The sequence below is a fragment of the Leguminivora glycinivorella genome, chromosome 12, assembly GCF_023078275.1.
Source record: "Leguminivora glycinivorella isolate SPB_JAAS2020 chromosome 12, LegGlyc_1.1, whole genome shotgun sequence".
In the NCBI taxonomy this organism is placed as follows: Eukaryota; Metazoa; Arthropoda; class Insecta; order Lepidoptera; family Tortricidae; genus Leguminivora; species Leguminivora glycinivorella.
The window spans coordinates 418482-441284 of NC_062982.1; the positions used below are offsets into that span (position 1 = coordinate 418482).

At 37.7% G+C, this 22803-nt stretch overlaps 1 protein-coding gene across 2 annotated transcripts in view; it reads left to right on the forward strand.

The window, feature by feature from the left end:
• The window catches only part of LOC125231794 (lysophosphatidylcholine acyltransferase), a 57429-nt gene that overhangs the window by 10228 nt on the left and 24398 nt on the right, over positions 1-22803 (forward strand). The window contains exon 3 of one of the 2 annotated variants that reach the window (XM_048137373.1): positions 7190-7416. In XM_048137373.1, coding sequence (XP_047993330.1) covers positions 7190-7416 — 227 coding nt within the window. Of the gene's footprint in view, positions 1-7189; positions 7417-21724; positions 21937-22803 lie in introns of both variants that reach the window. The other variant, XM_048137374.1, reaches the window with a different exon arrangement.

Below are 22803 nucleotides of genomic sequence, written 5' to 3' on the forward strand. Positions count from 1 at the left end.
CGTGTACACCTCATATACGCTCGCCCACATTGGCATCTCGTAGGTTTAAATAGGTTTACGTAGAGTCAACAGAGTTAGCTGACCCACCTGCATAGACATTGGAACACAAGGGCAGGCGGTACTTAACTATGCACTGCACTGTACTTGACGTGCAAGATCCTTGTATAATAAATAAAATAATAAATAAATGTTATAAGACATTCTTACACAGATTGACTGAGGCCCACGGTAAGCTCAAGAAGGCTTGTGTTGTGGGTACTCAGACAACGATATACATAATATGTAAATACTTATATACATAGAAAACATCCATGACTCAGGAACAAATATCTGTGCTCATCACACAAATAAATGCCCTTACCGGGATTCGAACCCGGGACCGCGGCGTAGCAGGCAGGGTCACTACCGACTGCGCCAGACCGGTCGTCAATATAGAGTATTATGTCATATAGAGTATTAAGTCAGATTTTTTTTTTCAATCAAGTAGTACCGTAATCTAGATAAGTGCCTAGCAACCCAAAAGGTTATGTAACCACTAACCAAACGAGACAAAAAAATCCGGAAATAGTATCGTAGCGGCATATAATAGCAAATTATACAAAAACGTCAGAACAAAGTAAAGTAGCCACACAAGGGGGTCAATGCGACTTTAATGTCCGTCAGAGACATGTAAATGGATAGGACTGGCCACTGACTACCCACACACATTACCAGACATATGAGACAATTAACTGGTAACATATTACCACGATTTGAGCAGTGCAATTAAGTAGCAACACTTTTACATAGTATAACAACCTTAGGTTGCCACCCCTACCTACCGAAATCAAAATATTTATTCAGCAAATAGGCCACAGGGCCACTTTTACACGTTACATGTACATATTTAGAAAAGATTTAAAATTGAATTGAAATTAAAATTGATACTACTAATTCTAAATTCTAACTAAAGTATTCTACTACAATTAATTAGAGATGTAAGGCTTTAAATGTCGAATTACAACTAAGAACTACACTAAATATAAAAAGTACAAATACAAAAAGAGTCTAAAATTACTTTAGAGGTGCAAATGAGTCTAAATAATCATTATCATTTGTACCGTTCGTACAGCTGTGTTGAAACTGACAGTTTGTCCTCTTTACTAGTCTTTTCTATCTGGTTTTCACTACTTACAGTGAGTACCGTTGCCTTGTTTACACGTACCAATTATTGGTGACAGTGGAGTAAGTAAACATTGCCTAGCTCAATGAACATACGCAGCGTTCCCACTTAAGCGTCGCGTGTCTCGGGGCGCGCAACGGACGGCGCCACGCCGCCTGGGGCGCGTCTTACGTCCTTCCTATACAAAATGTATTGAGGAGACGTTTTTTGAATTACATTCAGGCGGCGTGGCGCGGACGTCCGTTGCGCGCCCCGAGACACGCGACGCTTAAGTGGGAACGCTGCCTAATAATTCGCTTCATATGGAAGCCTATCTTATACATATAGGATAATATATACAAAGAAAATATCCATGACTCAGGACCTAATATGAAGCGCGGATCCAGCTTCACGCCCCCGGGGGGGGGCGGTGTCACGTGGTAAAGGCCCGGGCCCCAGGGGGGGGTCACGTGGTCTATTTGTATGGCCAACTTAGGCTCCGGGGAGGGGGGGGGGTCAAGACCATGACCCCCCCCCTCCCCGGAGCCTACGTTGACCCCCATGACCTGGATCCGCGCATGAACCAAATGTCTGTTCATCACACAAATAAATGCCCTTACTGCATGGGATTCGAACCCATGACTGCGGCTTAGCAGGCAGGGTCGCTACGCGCTAGGCCAGTCGTCACATTTCATCTTACTTATATGGTCGTATACCTGTATAAAATGAAGTCATAATTTTTCGACAATTTTAGTAATGTTACTTAACAATTTTAAAATAACACACAATTATAACACGAACCAAAACCAGTTCGTTCTCGTATTGCTCCAATTTTCACATTTGCGAAACTCGAGTACGGAATACATCTCTCACTTGGGTAAGAGAGAAAGTAACCAATAAGAACTTTTATCTGGTGCAGCTGTCACTTCGATCGATAATTACTAAAGTGCATCGAAAATATCGAAATGCAATTTTAGTATAAGTTAATGGAATAAGAAAACTTGTGTGGAAGATTCATGAAATGTAAAAAAAATATCAAAACTAAATAGTTTTACTATGTTTTAAAAATAAAATCTATGATAATAGGGACTTAGGCCTTTATCAAGACCCAAAACTGATTATTTGATATACATATAGATAAAATAGTAAAGAAAGCTTCCAGGTCTCTAGGCTTTATTATGAGGTCAACATCTAAATTTAATAATGTAAAACCTATTAAAGTTTTATATTGTTCATTTGTGCGATCAATCCTCGAGTATGCATCCGTTGTGTGGAATCCATGTTACGACATCTATATTAAGCGCATTGAGTCTATACAAAGAAAATTCTTACAATACAAAACTAAGACTACTGACTTATGTTATCGTGATAGGTGCATAAGACATCATTTTCTCCCCTTAGATTTGAGAAGAAAAGTTACTGATTTAGTATATTTAACTAAAATCATGACCGGGTCTGTTGATAGCCCGGAACTGGTTAAAAATATCAATTATCGGGTCCCTTAGAGCTGTTACCTCTAGACATTACCGACCTTTGTCTCTTCCACCGACCAAAACCAACTATCGTAAAAATTCATACTTTATCCGAGCAGCGAGGTCGATGAATGAGCTGTGTCATAACAATGATCATTTGGATCTGCACCTAATGAAACCCGCATTAGTAAAGAACCTTATAGTATCTAGTTTCTTTGCTCCCCCGCCAGCAGAAGATTAAGGTAGATCTCGTTTTTAATAAGTTTAATATGTATCAAATCAATACCTCATTATTTTTCCGTGGCATGTCCTGACGCTGCTATCTCATTAATCTCTGATTGTTTTGTGCTAGTCGACTATCTGTGGAAACCTGTAATTGGCTTTTCAGATACGCATTTTTGCTAACTTAGTTTTAGATATTTAAGCTGTTGGTTTTCCGAATAAAATAAAATAAAATAAAATAAATAAAATAATTTAAGGTACTTTCCCTCCATGTGGCGTAGCCGTGGGACACCCTGTATATTATATTTATTAACGAACTCTATTTTAGTTTCATTCCCTGCGGGCGTAGCGCACTAGTTGGATAAACTTTATCGCATCTGTGCGTCCCTATCGCACTTACCAATAATGAGTCAAGGACGGCCTGACTCGCCTGACTTTATATCGTTTATCACGCGACCATGCTTGCCTGCCTGGTTTCCCTTGTTTGTCCCAATCTGGTTTTATTTTTGGGTCATCGAAATTAAATTTGCAATGATGAATTGTAGGCATATCTATGGACCATGTTACAATGATTTATTAAAATTATGCCTAAAAAAAAGATAATTTATTTTGATCTGTTGATCAATGCTGTAATTTGGTGGTTTCAATGTTTTAAGCTGACATAAGAAAATAATTCACCATAACGGACGCTTTCACAATTTAATGAGGTGTGAATGACAGGTGGAAATAACTATACTTATAATGAACGGGATAATAACATAGTAGTGTAGTTTAGAGGCCTATTTAGGACGTGTATCTACAAATGTTATATTTAATATTACACGCAAGATTGTGTGCTAGAAATTGTGATTAATTAATATTATTGGAGAGATAAAATTATTTCAAGTTAGCGGTATTTTGACCTCTGACATTTGAATAGGTATGTAATTATAAACTATTGAAAGCCTACGGTAGATTTGCACAAAATTTGCGCAAAATATATTTAATTACCAACATTTTTAATATTCTATCGTATTTTATTTGATGGCTCCGCGCCTCGGATTAACACGGATTACACAATACTACTGTATTCCCACGACTGTATTCCTTAAAAGGGGTTGGCAGAGCTCATGAAACTGCCCGTTTTATTGCCACTCTTATTGCAATTATGGGGTTGAAAGAAAACGAAATCGCGATACACCTAAATCTTCCTCAAAATCACTCATTCACGCAAATCACGCATCATTTAATGCCACGTCGGTGGCAAACAGGTATAGGGTCCGCCTGATGAAAAGCAGTCAGCGTTAAATATTGTATTCTTGGCTAGAGGCCGAGGTCTTTTATCGTTCGGCGCATCAAAGCGCGTGCCATATAACAGAATGTTTTATGTATGTACGCAATTGGAAGGTATTTTTAAACTTCCTGTATGTTGTTTAATGGCGATGAGTGAATGTTTATTTACCCTGTATTCGTCGCCTTGATTCCAATAATGATTATGATTATTTATGAAAGGTCAAAGAGCCTAACAATAATATTAACAATGCGTAATATAAAATACTGTATCATTACTATCATCGTCATAAACTTGAGAGGTAGGTAATCTCTTGTCGGTGGAGTATTTTCCAGCTTTTTATTTTTTTATATCTTGTCCTGTGTCAGTTCTTTAACTCTTTGATTGATTGAAAAAAATAAACTTTTTATACGACACGGCCCCGTACTTTTTCTGTTACTCATCATTACTATCATTTGTTTTTAAGTCTACTATCATGGCGCGCTGTATGTTTGTTTGCCACTGATGCAGTAATTAAAACATAGGTTAAGTTCTGCAAACAAAATGGGAAATTACTCAAATTAGATCTTCTGAATAGGAACTCGGTTAATTCACGTTAATAAAAACTACAATATATTGACAGCTCATACAGTTGTATGGAACCAGTACTTCTCTTATATAGCTTTAGCTAAATTAGAAACGTGTGAGACCTTGCGTGGCCACAAAGCCATTTGCGACTACAATAAATATAGTCTCTCACGATTGTGCGACATCTTGTCAAACGTCGCTCTGTATACCACACGATTGCTAGTAATAAATTGCATAGTATGTCGAAATCGATTCTTTGATCCATGTAGTCCATATACAAATACATATTGCATAGTATGTCGAAATCTTCTGTTTTGAACATACATACCAGGCATGGGTACATGGAAAATCACGGATATCGTATTCTTAAAAGGGGTAGGCAAAGGGGTATGAAACTGCTTGAGGTTTCAAAAGCATGCGTAAACTTTTAGCAATTAAGAGTTAATACGATACCCACTTGGGGAAAAGGGGGTGATGATTTTTTTTTACACGTCACCAAACAGGCCTATACCTACATAGTTTTTTTTTCGTTAAATTCAACACGCAGGCGCGCAGTTAGGTTCATCATCAGGAACCAACCTGTATATAGCTTTTTGTTAAATTCGAAAAAAAAAACAATTTTTTTTCGTTTCCATACATAATAAATAGATTAATTAGTGTGAGAGGACCTTAATCATTAACATTAAAGTCATTGTCAAGTGTTTGACAGCACATGCCAAAACAAATAACATTAGGAACTGGTAAGGGATGCCACACACGTGTTCAGTAGGTACTTAATTTTTTTTAAATAATTCGATAACCGTATGAGTTAAGAGGCTAGTTTCTTAGAGAAATTGATTGTATTTGAACTAAAGAATCATCCCTTAAAGTTAACGGAATTCAATAAAAACAGGGTGTATGTAAATAATATGAACGAGGACTTGGAGATAGTTTCATATAAAGTGTAATTGTTTCAATTTGTAGATTTGTACTAAACTGTGGCCAAGTAAAAGTCATAATTTCATAGAAGTATTTTTAATTGCACAGTCTAAAATAATATGATATGATATCAAAATCGCTGCGAGTGCAAAAATAAGGTCTGACTCTTAAATAAAAAATCCTGTGAAAGCCCGTCATTGATAGAGTAATGCTAATGATGTCAAAATGCGAACTTAATGCAAAATTCAAGATGTTTTGAATCCGACAACGTTTAAGTGAACGGTAAAGCACTGTTTGTTTCAAATCCCAGACATGCCAAAACAAGAGCGATGGTTTGTTTGCTTCATTTAACAAAAAATGCATTATTTACATAACAAAGAACTAAGCCAGATCCATTGTCCCGAGTTTTGAATGTTTTAGAACACTTGTAAGCATAAAAATCGCGGAGCGGAGAACACACAATTTTTTTCATTTTTTTTTACCGTGGATAAACAAATGAATGTGAACCTGAATCCATAATTTTTGATTCTAGTATGTAATTGTTTTAACAATGAATATGATATTCCAATGGCTGAGCGGTCTATTAAACCAATATTATACGATGTAGATTATTAGGCCAAAGAAGCCTTTCCTTTTACGATAGCTATTATTTCCCACTTAACCTGCCCTATCAATTTCATCGTAGGCAGTAAATCAATAAAGCCGAACTATCCAGCGTTTAGTACAGGTAGTAATTTACTTAATAATAAGTAGCCTCTGGGATGATATTGACCTCAAGACTTTCCAATGCCCGATTAAGGTCGCCCATCAATGCTCTGCTTTGATAGAGAACCGCTCAATCAACGAGAAACAAGTTTGGGATAATTATATTGATAATATGATGCTTTTATGACATACACGTGCTTCCTTACTTTAACTGGAATGCAAAACATTAGAATTTTGTGATTCTGTTATTATTTCTTTAGGTGCTTGCAGCGTTTTATATCTAATAAAAATCTAGATCATTACTTTGCTAATAACATTTATTAGCAGAGGTATGCCTCATTCCGTCGACTGTTTCTTACACTAAAAGTACCTACCTACGAAGTTGCACTTGCGTGTAAAAATAAACCTGATTTTATTGATTACATCAATATCTTATGGTTAGATTAAATGAAGCAGATTCTCCATTTGATTTAAAAAATCGGAAAAGTCGGAAAATTCACGGTACTGAAATGAGTAGATACTTCATTTCATTCACTATTTAACATCACTCATAAGATTATGCAGCCAAATGAAAACTTGTTTTGTAAATTAAGTTGTGATGTTTATCAACAAGCAAATAATTTTAATCCTCTAACTGGACGATGAAACAAACGATTGGTCCTAATAATATTATGGTTTCAAATATTATAGTCTGTCGTAGCAATCATTGTGGAACTAAATTACCTACATCCTAGGATCATTCCCCTTTCACTGCCTAACCAATTCATATGCAGTTTGAAAAGATTTACATACGCACAAAATAGACGTGGCATTGAAAGGGCTAAAAGAGACTTTGATAACAAAATTTTTCATTTTGAGAAGTTGTCAAGTTCCTAAACTGACTTAACTTTTCAGCAAGCTCCGCTTTTCCATCCTCTCCCTGATGCGGTTGGTGGTGGTGATCGCCGGTTTCCATCGCGTCAAGATCCTGGGCGCCAAGCACGCGCCCAGCGACCACCGCGAGGCGCCAGTGGTCGTCATGGCGCCACATTCCAGCTTCTTTGACGCCATCGCTATCGTGTGTCTTGGCGCGCCGAGCGTGGTCGCTAAGGCGGATACTGCAAGGCTGCCGTTCATTGGACGTATGTTGTAGTGTTGCTGTTGTGTTTGTGTCGCATTGTCACTGTTTACAAAAATATATCATTAGTTTGTTTTGTTTTGCCTGGCTTGCATTTTTTTTGTCTTTATATTAGTCAACCAGTTCGATTCAAAATACAGTCAAAATGTAAGATTAGAAGTACATAAGCAAGATAGATGGCCAAAGAAGTCTCAGTGGTCGTCATGGCCCACACTCTAGCTTCTTTGACGCCATCGCTATCGTGTGTCTTGGCGCGCCGAGCGTGGCCGCTAAGGCGGATACTGCAAGGCTGTCGTTCATTGGACGTATGTTGTAGTGTTGCTGTTGTGTTTGTGTCGCATTGTCACTGTTTCCAAGAATACCTATATCATTCGTTCGTTTTGTTTTGCCTGGATTGCGTTTTCTTTTACTTGTCTTTATGTTGACTACAATTTAAAAATCAAAATGTAAGATCATCATGAGGAAGATAAAAGACAGAGGCTGTGATCATCATGGCTTCTCCAGCTTCTGTGACGCCATCGCTATCGTGTGTGTTGGCGCGCTGAGCGTGGTCGCTAAGGCGGATCCTGCAAGGCTGCCGTTCATTGGACGTATGTTGTAGTGTTGCTGTCGTGTTTGTTGCGTAGCTTGTGTACGTTGCCGCATGGTCGCTGTTTACAGGAAGATATCACTAGTTTGTTTTAGACGCATATTTATAAAGTCCTTAAAGCCTCTGTGACTGTGATGCCGATGGCGCTGCATATTATGAGCATTTTTAGGGTTCCGTAGTCAACTAGGAACCCTTATAGTTTCGCCCTGTCTGTCTGTCCAGTCCGTCCGTCCGTCCGTCCGTCCGTCCGTCCGTCCGTCCGTCCGCGGATAATCTCAGTAACCGTAAGCACTATAAAAGCTGAAATATCAATCACACCAACAAAGTGCAAAATAAAAAATGGAAAAAAATGTTTTATTAGGGTACCCCACTACATGCTTAGTAGAGCTTGCGTTTTTTACGTGTGTTTTTATGTCAGTCAACCAGTTTGATCCGTAAGCTTAGACGCATATTTTATAATGTCCTTAAAGCCTCTGTGACTCTGATGCCGATCCACACCACAGCGCTCTCTTCAGTTTTTAACATTCAGTCCTTGGAAGTGTGTCTCGTTATTTTTGTTGTGTTTGTTCTTGTTTTATGACCTGGCTTGTGTCTATTTTTGACTTGAGTTTTTTTTAAAGTTTGCTGTTATTTTTGTTTTACCTAGCTTTTGTGCTTTTTTCAGGACTGATAGGTATACTTTTCTCAGTGCCATCTTTAACAAATTATAATTACTGATGGGTTTAAAAAATATCGATGGAGCGGATATATTACCACAGAGTAAATTATACCTACATTAAATTAAAATTTGCACCTGCAAAGATATTGCTGGTGACTGTAAGTTACCACAACAATCATCAATATCATCATACACTGCATGCCTAGTTTCCGCATCTTACCTCAATATTTGTATTAACCGCACAAATATTGTGACATACGGTCGCCGTCTCAATCCACTCCTGCGCCGGTCTATTTGCGCATGCCTCGAGCTCTGACAAGATCATAGAGAAAGTGAATCTCTAATCGTAGTGTATAGCGCTGATTGAACAAAGCATTTAATTCTGGTAGAAGGGCGAATCCACATTTTTACCGACATTTTTAGTGTCTCTGGCGTTACTCAAAATGTCTCTGGAGTTACCAAGATATCGAATTTCTAATGAACAAAGTTTCAGTTTATTGGATCTAACAGTTAGGGTTATGTTTTAATATACAGGATAAATTGAAAAATACCCATAAAGTTCATTATTTGAGTGTGTAATTTTACAACTATGTCAGGAATGTGCGGACAGACTTGTGTCGGTCAAAAAGTTGATTCGCCCAGAATTCTTTAAGCCCCACATTCACGGTACGATTCATCGCTTCGATCGATCGGACAGATATCGTGAACGAATCGTAACGATACGAGGGGAGGTACATATATTCGCGGAATGAAGTACAAGGAGGTAAAAAAATACAAAACCTCTTTGCTCGTTTGGTATGGGAACTCTTTAAGAAAAAAAATATATAAATGTCAATTCCAAACTGTCATTTGTTTTAAAGATTTCCCCTTTCAAACAAATTATTTCGGAATAAACTCGCGACTATGGAGCAAATTGAATATCGTGCCGTGATAAAATTTCTAACGAAGCAAGGAAAACATCCGCAACTTATAATGGTTGAAATGAAAGACGTCTACGGGGATCAGTGCCCTGCTAAAACCATGATTTACAAATGGCATGGCCTCTTCAAACATGGCCGAGAGTCAATTGAAGACGACCCTCGCCCAGGACGGCCAATTGAAGCCACATCGTCGGAAATCATTCAAAAAGTTGAAAAACTCGTACTAGAAGACGCTCGACTCAAAAAGTAACAATTAGCTGCATTAGTTGGTGTATCAGATACAATAAGTTTGAGGATCCTGCATGACCATCTTGGCATGACAAAAGTGAGTGCTAGGTGGGTACCAAGAACGCTCAAACCGCAGCAGATGCAACAACGAGTTGTGAGGCATGTTGCGACTGCTGCTCTTAACAGGTGCGGCTTCGAATCGCTGGTCCACCCACCCTACAGCCCGGATCTGGCCCCCAGCGATTATTATTTGTTCCCAAATTTAAAAAAAGAACTGCGAGGAAAAAAATTTTGTGACGATGAAGAAGTGAAGGAGGCAATTTCGGCTCATTTTGAGGGCAAAGATAAAAAATATTTTTTTGACGGTTTACATAAATTAATTAGTCGATCTGATAAATGTATTAAGCTCGAAGGTAATTATATAGAAAAGGAAAAATACTTATGTTGTTTTATTTAATTTGCAAATACTTCATTCCGCGAATATTTGAACCTCCCCTCGTACCTCCTGCCCCGCCCCCGCCCCTGTTACTCGCACGAGACGGAATAATAAAATCAGTAGGTAAGTATGACTTATGAGATAAAAATAGAATCGGTGGTCGCAAGGGGCCACACACTTTCGATTGCACGGGATTTTGTTGCGATTTGAATTCGTTAACGATGTTGACATACACTGTCGATCGGTCGTTTCGATTAATCTGTTGCAACGGATCGTACAGATATATCGTACCGTGAATGGGGGGCTTTAAAGTTTAGCCAAGATCTATTTAGAGGCTTCAAGATAACATTTTTTTTATTCGCGATCGCTAGAGTCCATCTAATTTAACTTTGCATCGATGCAATTTGAAAAGTACAAAATGTGAACTTAAATTTTTCATCAACAATTGACATTCAAGATGACATTGTCACATTTTGTCACTGCAAATGCTAGGCAGACTTAGGACCTAGTCTAGTCTTGTTTGTGTTTTTCATTGTTTTGTTTAGTTTCATTTTTTGCATGGTTTAGATACTAATGTTGCTATTTTTGCTACTTTTTGTGCTATTATGTTCTTTTTTTGCTAAATTGATAAGCAATTTGCATTGAATAGTTTGATTGTTATAATATTTTATTGATAGTTTAGTCGATGTAGTTTTATTTAAAAAAACTGAATGTCACATTGAACAACTTTCTTTTTGCAATGATGACACTTGATATTGTGTAATTGTTGTCATTGTCGAGAGGACAAAGTTATTAGTCATCATTGATCTTAATATGTACTCGTATCTTTCTGAGTTTTTCTTGAGGGGTAAGGTAAGATGAAAAATGTTCCGTATAAACGAAGCACTTTGGGCGGCTTTTTAAATTACCCCGCAAGAAAGACCCTTCACGGTAAACCTTAACGGTAAAAACTACTTATGGATGTAACTAGATACTTAGGTAGAGACTTTTAAACTAGAATAAATAGGCAGGTCTATTGATATATATTACTTCGGTATACGATACGATATAAAACTACATAAAATTGTACTGACCATGTGGTGATACTTACCACCATCTCCATACCACGTGTCACCATATGGTCAGTACAATTTTATGTAGTTTTAAAAACAGTTCAAATTACGCGCCCATATTTTATTGTAAACATATTGAAACCCGGACTAAGATAATTTAGCAACGTATTTGATAGCCTTGCAAATGCTATTTGAAACGTCAAACTTCGATGAAATTATATTCCCTTCGTTCGTGTTTTAATTTGTCATCACTCGTTTTCAAATTTCATCTTTTTAACCCCCGACGCAAAAAGGACAGGGTGTTATAAGTTTGACTGTGTCTGTCTGTCCGTCTGTCTGTGTGTTTGTCTGTCTGTCTGTTTGTCTGTCTGTGTGTGTGTCTGTCTGTGGCACCGTAGCTCCCGAACGGGTGAACCGATTTCGATTTAGTTTTTTTTTGTTTGAAAGCTGAGTTAGTCGGGAGTGTTCTTAGCCATGTTTCATGAAAATCGGTCCACTATGTCGCGGTCGGGGGTTTTTTCAAAATTTTAATTTTGTGGTTAGGTTAGTTAGCTCTTGATTCTTAATGTATCGCCATATGGTGAAGCAGAACGTAGAATTCTCTCAATACCGTCTGAATTTTCTAGATATTTTTCGTTTCCGTTCCTGTCTGTGGCTCGACGTTTTCATATCGCAGTTTTTAGTTTGCGTTGTTTTTTTGTTTTCAGGATTTTTTTATTGCAGCTGCGTTTCGTTTCATTTCAGAGCTACCTATATATGTATTTGGGTAGTAAAAATAACTGCCAGAGAATACAGATGGGCCCGGAAACGGAATACGTAAAAAACCTTATCAGTAACGTTGTACGGGATAAGGGGGAAATTGAGAAAGAAAAACTTGTAGGGAATCTATATACCTACTCATCGGGGTTGAGTTAAATGCAAACGCGAGTGCAGTGAGCGCGTACATTTCTTCATAACATTATTCGGGGATATGTAATAATAATTTATCATACAGGGAAAGAACAAGTTGGGACAGTTTTCTGTCAGCGTCACGTAGGGTTGATGTCTCGGTCGAGGAGGGTCTAAACCCGAGACCTAACGACTCAGACACACTAAATACGCTACTATTACTAATTCCATTAGGTAGACGAATTTTTAAATTTGTAGTTACTCGTAATTCCGAATTCTCCCCGTAATTGTGACATTGTTGTTAAGCTACCTGTCGCCGGTCGCCGCGCCGACACCTGGTCTACACTTATAACTGCTCCCATATCGCAAGTCAGCAATGATTCTGCAACTCCACTAACGGAACGGTATTGTGTCCTGTCTTTATTAGTGTCGAGACTAACCTCTCGACCTGGTTACTGCGTCCGTCTGGCTCTGGGCTTTAATGCTTTCTTCAATGACAACGTTACTACGTGAACTGGAATATTTGCACTAGGAGAAAAATGTTTCTATCTTAGAAACTTTATTCCAATTAATGATACATAACATGTACTTTAACATTTATTAGTAACATTGTACTTAGACTGTAAGTAACTACAGATACTTTTATAGATAAACTGTGGATATATCTCTATTTGGAACGTATACGGAAATGAGTAGATGACAGATAGTTTTGGCGCGTTGTCCAATTTGCTTGGACTGTTGCAGACTAAATTAAAACAAAGTTAGTACTATGAGGTAGTACTATTAGTACTTATTTTATAATTATATTTATCCGCAATCATTTTTTACGTTGCATTCATCAAAAATGGTGGTTCATCAAAGTAAATAAATAAACTGTGACCGTACCTGATGATAACATTGATAAAACTTTCTGTATGAAAATGATCAACAAGATAAGACTCCGCTTAACTTGTCGAAACAAAACAGTAATTTAGATCGGTGTATAACTTTTGAGGTATATAGAGTCCTAACCACTAGGTTTCCCAAATAGATTTCTATAATTTTCGGTAACAAAAAAGGAAAGTTTCATACAAACAACCTAGGACATTTTGGGAAACCTAGTGGATCTTGCTCAATACTCTATCACCAATTTTTATCAAAATGGAGACGTGATCCAAATGTACAAACTTTTCGGGAATCGCATAGATTAATAAGAAGATCATACCATCAATACATTAAAATACGCCTAAGAACGCGCATACACACACCACACATAGATGGCGCCACAAAAAAATGCCATGTTGCCATCGATTATTTGTAGATTGGCGTTAAGTGTCACTTTCGAGCCATAAATCTAAGTCAAAAGTGACACTTAACGCCATCTACAAGTATAATCGAAAGCTACAAGACATTTTTTTGTGGCGCCATCTATGTGTGGTGTAGTGAATGCGCGTTCTTAGGCGGTCCCATTTTAATGTATGGGATGGTGTGATCTTATTATATTTAATCTATAGTATAACTACTAACCAGGAAATTGTTCTCTAGTTTTTCTCATTGCCTGTTGCAGCTTTTACCGTTCACATTCATTCATAAAATCATCATACGCTCTGCTATTATCTACGAAATTGCATCTCGGTCTGCAGTTACTAACGAATGGGTTCAAGAAATGCTGTGTCATGCAATGTCCGACGATTGAATGATTTGATATCAAGTGTTAAACCTTCGAAATGGATTTCGGATTCTATTACTTATCTATTTAGTTGTTAAAAATAATTCAGTCTTAATAAAAGTTTCAATATTATTTGAATTTGGTTGTCTGCAGACTTTTTTATACCAGCCGGCGTATCATGCTTCTAATTTTATCACTTATCCACGTGGATAAAACTTCTGTCACGCTTTGGCAAGTATGTCAGTGTGAGAGTGACAGACGTCTTATCCACATGGATAAGTGATAAAATTGGAAGCATGGTACGCCGGCAGGTTTAATTTATGTGACTTGGAAATGACAAAAAATAAGAAATAGAAATCTACATGAAAATATGGCTTTGTGATATATTATAAAAAGGGTAATCTTGCCATGGTGAATTGATTTGAAATGTACTCTTTTCCTATGATACAGTTGACCGTATCTAATATGTAAGGAAATATCCATAACTCTTTTTTGTAGTTCAATATCACTCCAAAAAAAAAAAACCGGCCAAGAGCGTGTCGGGCCACGCTCAGTGTAGGGTTCCGTAGTTTTTCGTATTTTTCTCAAAAACTACTGAACCTATCAAGTTCAAAACAATTTTCCTAGAAAGTCTTTATAAAGTTCTACTTTTATGATTTTTTTCATATTTTTTAAACATATGGTTCAAAAGTTAGAGGGGGGGGGACGCACTTTTTTTCCCTTTAGGAGCGATTATTTCCGAAAATATTAATATTATCAAAAAACGATCTTAGTAAATCCTTATTCATTTTTAAATACCTATCCAACAATATATCACACATTGGGGTTGGAATGAAAAAAAAAATATCAGCCCCCACTTTACATGTAGGGGGGTACCCTAATAAAACATTTTTTTCAATTTTTTATTTTTGCACTTTGTTGGCGTGATTGATATACATATTGGTACCAAATTTCAGCTTTCTAGTGCTTACGGTTACTGAGATTATCCGCGGCGGACGGACGGACGGACGGACGGACGGACGGACGGACGGACGGACAGACAGACATGGCGAAACTATAAGGGTTCCTAGTTGACTACGGAACCCTAAAAAGAGAATAGAAGTTGTAATCCGTTCTGTAGATTATTTATTTTCAGTACGGGTGCCGTAGCCGAATGGCATTTCTGCGACGCGAAACGAAAACGAAACGCCGCGAAAGGTAGTCTGGGTCTGTCGCGCCAATATGCGAGAGCGATAGAGATAGATATCTACGAGCGTTTCGTTTCGTGAGCGTTTGTGCTATTCGGCTACGTACCCAGATGGTGTTTTTTTCCCACACTAGTACGCAAAGTGGTTCATTTCATGTCAGGTCGAAACTTCAGACGGCTATCTGTACTGGAAAATGTCGTACTATACACGTGCGAAAAATAAATTCGTAACTCGCGTTTATTTAAAACACTCGCCACTTTTTTCCGCACTTGTATCATAACCTATTTCGTAACGTATTGAAAAATGGTAGCCACATAGGTGTAGATTTTTGCTAAGTATATTACGTGAGATCATATCCAAAAACTAAACTTAAAAGCAGTTATTTGCGATGGAACCAGTTTGGTGACGTAACCGGATCGATCAAACCTGCGAATTTGACTCTACGCCGCCACAGAGTTCATGTAACGCGTGAGTAATTCATACTGCGTATTCATAAGGTGATAAAAGCTCATTAACACTATTTATGTAAAATTTCGTTTGAGAGTTTAGTATTTGTGATTGTCATAATTTACTGGTATATGACAAACGGTTAATATAATTTTATATGTAACAAAAAATATCCAGTAAAACTGTATACAGTTATGTTATGAAACTTAGGTCTATATTTCTTAACTATTCCATGTAATGCAGAAGGATGAAAGCAATATTATAAAACGGGTGGTAAATAATGAAGGTGGATGGATAGTTGGATACAAGGGTAGTAGAAGGCCTAAGTCAAGGTGGATGGATTGTGTGAAGAGTGATATGACAGTGAAAGGGATTAGTATGGAAATGACGGCAGATAGAGGAATGGAAGGAGATTTACTGCGCCGAGTCGCCGACGCATAAAGGGAAAAGGGCAAGGGAATGATGATGAGTTGTGGATTAAGAAGGCTGGCATATGATGCAAAATTAGTTGAACGAAAAGTTAGTAGTTGTTGACCGGCCTACTAGCATATTATTATATTTTTACATAAAAATCAAGTTTCCAAAAGTCGAAACTGAATAAATAATCAATTAAGTTACGTAACATCTTCTTTTGTAATATATAAAAGCCTACTAATTAGGGGATGCAAAAACCCGGTTAACTTTAAAAACCGGTTAATAACCGAACCTATACCTTCATAACCGGTTAACCGGTTTTTAACCGGTTTTGCGGGTTTTTAGTAAATTACCGTACAACGCAATAATATTACCAATACCTTCAAGAATTCTGTTGTTTATGATATCGTAGCAGGTATTACTTGCACGATAAAGATCATTTTATCCAGTTTTTAGGGTTCCGTAGTCAACTAGGAACCCTTATAGTTTCGCCATGTCTGTCTGTCCGTCCGTCCGTCCGTCCGTCCGTCCGTCCGTCCGTCCGTCCGCGGATAATCTCAGTAACCGTAAGCACTAGAAAGCTCAAATTTGGTACCAATATGTATATCAATCACGCCAACAAAGTGCAAAAATAAAAAATGGAAAAAAATGTTTTATTAGGGTACCCCCTACATGTAAAGTGGGGGCTGATATTTTTTTTCATTCCAATCCCAACGTGTGATATATTGTTGGATAGGTATTTAAAAATGAGCAAGGGTTTACTAAGATCGTTTTTTGATAATATTAATAGTTTCGGAAATAATCGCTCCTAAAGGAAAAAAAAGTGCGTCCACCCCCCTCTAACTTTTGAACCATATGTTTAAAAAATATGAAAAAAATCACAAAAGTAGAACTTTATAAAGACTTTCTAGGAAAATTGTTTTGAACTTGATAGGTTCAGTAGTTTTTGAGAAAAATACGAAAAACTACGGAACCCTACACTGAGCGTGGCCCGACACGCTCTTGGCCGGTTTTTGGAAATTTTATAAAATGCAGAAGTTGCTATAAAGGACTTGAGTGCCTATTGCATATATGGCGCTTAAAACTGTCGAGACTTTACTGAGATAATCACTTTAAGAACTAAATATTTGTCAGTTGTGCGTTTTCTAAGCATATCGCGGAGGTACAGTCAACCAATTGGAACCAGATTGTAAGAAATCTCTTACTGCTTGTCTTATAAATCAGATTGTAAGAAATCTCTTACTGCTTGTCTTATAAATCAGATTGTAAGAAATCTCTTACTGCTTGTCATTTTGCCATGGTTGTAGAGTGGCCTAGAGTTCCAATTGGTTGACTGTACGAGGAATTAACGTAAGAAAACCAAGATCTTCATTTTCCCTTTATTTTAAAAATATAATTTAAAATATACAGTAGAGTCCGATTATAACGACACCCAAGGGACCGCTGATATTACGTCGTACTAACTGGACGTCGTCGTACATAACGAATTTCATTTCTGTTTAAAGATATATCATTTTTTAGTATGCGTGCTTGCTCATCACCGGCAAATTACTGTCGTAATTAGTAATAATAAATAGTCGCATTCCCTAAACCTCGATTTACATAACACTAACAATCGATTTTTTTATCAAGTAAAAGTAGTTTATACGCAATCGAAAAATAAAAAGTGGGTTCTATTTAGCTTATAAGATTAGACCCGAGGCGAACCAATTGTTAAAATTATTAAAACCAATGCTCCAAAAAGTCACATGGCCACAATCTCAGCTTGCTACTTGTAGGCGAGACAGGGGACCGTGCTTGGGGCGGAAATAGTTTTGTTTCCTCAATTTACTAGTAAAAACGTTGTCGCTCGTCGTTGTAACCGGACTTGATGGACGGATTTTGTGTAAAATTACGTCGTAAAAAGCGGTTGGTCGTTAAAACCGGAGTCTTAATAAACGGATGTACTTTCATAATATCACATATGAAAACCAAACAAATACCTGTGCTTCCGTTATTTGGTTATTGTAAGCGGTTGGACGTTAGGTATATGCGGAGTCGTAATACTAATCGATTTTTTAGGTTATATATTCAGGTTTTTATCTTGATTTAAAATTCTAGACTTTAGAGAGTATTCATTTCTAAAATATAAATATTACTGTTTTAAATATCTGCCCATAAGTCTTTAGGCTTATGATCTAATTTATGTTTCACTATGTAGGTTTGTAGGTACTATCAGCTGGAAAAGTGCACGCCTGCACGGGGTGCATTTTTGCAGCTGATAGGACCTACCTTTAGAATAGACGTAGCGCTGATACAGTATTAGTAACATAGCTGCCAAAAATTAGTAAAGTAAGCCTTTCTCGTGTGACTTCATCTATTGTAATAATAAGCTTTTCAAACTATGTAAAGAAGCATATAAGTTTTCTATCGGTTTGAAATCTCTGAAACGAAGTGAAGTCTTAATTTTGGCCGAGAGCCAGGCGAGCAGGCGGCAACTGAGCAAGTCGCTCGGCTCAAAGCCGCTATGAATTATTAAAAAGCACTTGTGAGCAAACTTTAATTTGCTTCTTAAACACTTAACGCTACATTTCTTCACAATGTGGTTTAGGTACAAGCACGGTACGAGGGAAAATTTTAATAATTGAAAAATGGTATTTTTTAAAATCATCGCGATCACATGATTGTATGACTTTTTAGAATACCCTACTCAATAGCGTTACCATCACGTCTTTAATTATTATATTTTAAAATTTCGAAAAGCAACTAAGTTGAAATGGCACTGTGTGAGAAGCCGAATGCACAAACGCTCACGAAACGCTCACAATAATATCTCTTTCGTAGATATCTATCTCTATCGCTCTTGCGTTTTGGCACGACAAAGCCCTACATTTCTGCGGCGTTTCAGTGGCGTTTCTCGTCGCAGAAATGCCATTCGGCTACGGAGCCTGAGCTGGCCATATTTGTCGAATGCCGGACGACTTGTGGGCCAAGATACCCACAAAGTGGGAGCCCCACGAGTCAAACCGGGGATCCGGTAGACCACTGCGCTTTTTGAAAGACGTGCCAGGTATTGTTTTAAACAGAGATGACGGGAAGAAGACTGGCGAGGCCTTTGCCCAGCAGTGGGACACAGACAGTGGGCTCTAAATAATAATAGTAAATTTGTTATTGATCAGAGATTGTGTAAAAAAATTTCTCGTTTCAAGTGTCTGGCCTCATACGGAAAGCGAAATATTCCGTACATTTAAGAAAGCGCCCGAGTGAAATGATATCTCGAATTAAATGTACTTACTTAATTATAAAATTCACGCGTAGCTGGATTTCAAGAAATTACCGCTTTTATAAAATCTAGTTAATTGCCTGAAATTATACGGCTATTAGCCGTAAACTTTAACTTAATATTAAAGAAAAATATGTGTAGCTTTTTACCTAATTAAAAAAATACTTAAAAGTTTCATAGTAGAGAATGCCTTATGCCTTTAAGCTCGACTACTTATTGTTAATTGTGTTTCTTTTGTACAATAAAAAAATAATTAAAAACAAATTATGATGGTACGCTAGATTTATACCATATTAAAATTAATTTATTCAAATCATCGCAAAATATATTGTTGCCATCAAGAAGAACAATTGGTAGGTAATTATTATTTTATTATTCTGTCATACATGCTTACGAGTGCCCAAGTGCATGAATTAAATTCGTGTGTTATTGGAGTAAATCAAGAGTAATAATGTCATAAAAACACGTGGCCTTTTATAATTTATGACTTACTTTTGTTGTTGCATCAAGTTTCGTCTTCTTGCACACGTGGTTCAGTTCAGACGGGCTAACTGATGGCAAGCCGAGCATAATAGCCCTATTCGAAGAATATTAATTTGATGCAAGATTTCATACCGACAAGATTCTCATCTATGTTAAGCTATCAATGTAAATATAGATAGCTTAACGTATTGGTGTGACGTCTAGCATTGTTCGAATGGGGCCTTATGTAAAAAGCCTCAAAAAAGGGAAAGCTAGGCCTACAGATTTCTAGGACGACTGGCGTCATTTTAAGACCGTTATGAAACTAGGCCTATCGGATTAAGAACACGCTCGTATAGCTATTTGTGGCACAAGGAATAGTTATTTGTTATACAAGGGGGCAAAGTTGTATTTTAACGCCGAGTGTGGAATTGAAAAACGAGCAAGTGAAAGGATTCTATAGTTGAATAGAATCCTGAACTTGCGAGTTTTTTAACACACGAGAAGTAACATACATTTGCACCCAAGTGTAACACAAAACTTTTCCCCTCACTATAGCGAGAAAAGTACAACGCAAAAAATGCGTTTATCACTGCTTCCAGTAGTTCCACAGGTGGTAAATCATCTTTATTAGTAGATTAACCTACTTTTATCAATTTTAAAGCAGTTAATTTGACTTTATTCAAGGTCAAACTACTTTACCCACTAGTGGATAAAATGCGTTTTTACCCGCTGGTATTAAAGGACAAAACACGTGTTTCCGAGCTAGTGAGGGGAAAAAATTATTAGCGTATGCATACGGGTAACTTTTAAAATTGACAAAATCGGTAACGAAAAATTAAAGGGGTTAGAAGTCTCATATTAAAATGTCCTAATGTTTTTTTCAGTACCTACACTACAGATGGTGCTTTTGCCCGCACTCGTGTCGACTCCCTTCGGTTCGTCACTCGTTTCTAACTTCCTCTTTTCCGCACTCGTATCGTAATGTACTATTCTGCTTTAGGTATATAAAATAATATTTGCATGTTGTAAATCGTGAAACGGTCGGAAGTGGCCTCATGTGACCTGGAAAGCCGTAACCTAGGCAGGCTAGGCACCCTTTCGCCCTGGATTAAGGTTAAGCTCAGCAGAGGTCGCCTTGCATTTACTAATTGAAACAGCTTTTCAAAAATTGATGAGTCACAGCTGACATGATACCATGTTGAACTGGCCTATAATGGAAACTATCGCATCGGTATGTGGTATTGTTTAGCACGTCAAACGGCTAAAATAGCATCAAACGGCCTTGAGCGTCAGAACTCGACACCCTTGAGCCTGGATTAAGGTTAAGCCCTGACGCTGCCCTGCCTTTACTGACTCGACGACTCGGTCTCAACATCATTTTACTTGGAAATTTTGATGGAATATCAATTACAGCTTTTATTTCGAGATGAAGTAAAAAATGTTGTAAAATCACACGTCACAACACATTGCTATGCTCATCCTCAGATTATTAAAACAATAATAATTTTAATAGTTACCTATTATCTACTTATACTTACCCCTTACGTACGTACATAGTTATATTGATGCTTTTTATGAGTAAGGGCCAGTTGTATCAACCACATTTGACAGACACATCATCGTCCCGCAGCAGACGTCTATGGAACTTCCCATACAATAAAATTTAATGAACGCTTTAACGGTGACAGACTGTTTGATGCAACCGGCCCTAAATCTAAGACCAAAATAAATCTCTCTAAATCTCAAAGACTTTGTCTAGATACTCTCGAGATTTAACTAAGCATAAGCTTATTCAGCAACAACTATTTACAAATATACACCCTTTAACTCCCTATCTGTATTTATAGGACTCTCAAACCCCTTTATTTTATAGGCAAAATGCCCCCCTGGCGGACCTCTGTACTTCGTCTGACTGCTCATTTTTGTTTCTAGGGCTCTCAAACACTTGACATGTTTTATCCATAAGCTCTCCTACCGCGGCGACCATCACCTTACATTTACACCCTTGACTCCCCATTTGTTTTAGGGAATTGGGCTAATGAACCATGAACGCACCACAGCCCGCCCACCTGTTTCCGGCCACACATTACACACTACATGTACCCCGTTTGTTTCTAGGGCTCTCAAACCCCTGATATGTTTGATCGGCAAGCTGTCGTACCTGGCGGGGGGCATGGCGATCAGCGTGCGCGGCCAGCAGGCCCCGCGCAGCGAGGCCCCCATCCTCGTCGTGGCCCCGCACTCGTCCTTCCTCGACAGCTGTATCGTGTACGCCACGAGAATGTCCTCGGTCATCGTGCGGAAGGAGTCCATGGATAATTATGTTGGAAGTAGGTGTTCCTTGTTGGTGGCGGTTGGTGGCGGTTGGCCGTTGAGGTGTAAATTAATGGCTTGCAGTTTAACATAATTTGTAAATACATGGGTAATATGATGGTTATTTTCGCCCATGAGAAAAGCGACTAGAATTTGAACCCATATAAAATGAAAGTACCGAAGAATAAAATTGCCACTATACTTACTACAATATCTTATACTTTTAAACGAGCAATTCTTGTATATTTATTTATTTATTTATATATACCGACGATCTCGGAAACCGCTCTAACGATTTCGCTGAAATTTGTTATGTGGGGGTTTTCGGGGGTGAAAAATCGATCTAGCGTAGCCTTAGATCCCGGAAAACGCGAATTTCGAGTTTCATGAAGACGCCTACCATATATAACCGGTGGACACTCATTTGATAATGCAAACATTGTTAAACATGGAAAAAATGGACCGGTTACTTAGTGGGAAGATGTCGTAACATCTGCAGAAGATTATAAAGTCAAAAATCAAAATAAGTACTTACCCTCTTTTACAAAAACCTCAACGGCTGACAATTTTTTGAAGGTTTCTATTCTTGTGGTGGTCTTCTAGCTATCTTCACATAGCTTTTTGGTATCTTCAATCCTTTTAACTCTTTGAAGACTACTTAAAATAGTTTAGTAAGAATGAAATTTTCAATCCTTTTAACACTTTGAAAATTTCATTCTTACTAAACTATTTTAAGTAAGTTTTTGTACTAACTAATGTACTCCACTAATTATGTCTGTCATGTTGTCATTATTGGTGTCGGATTATTCACTGTTCTATGACACAAATTTATTTCAATTTATTAATGCAACGAAAAATAAATGATAGAGTGTACTAGGTTTGTA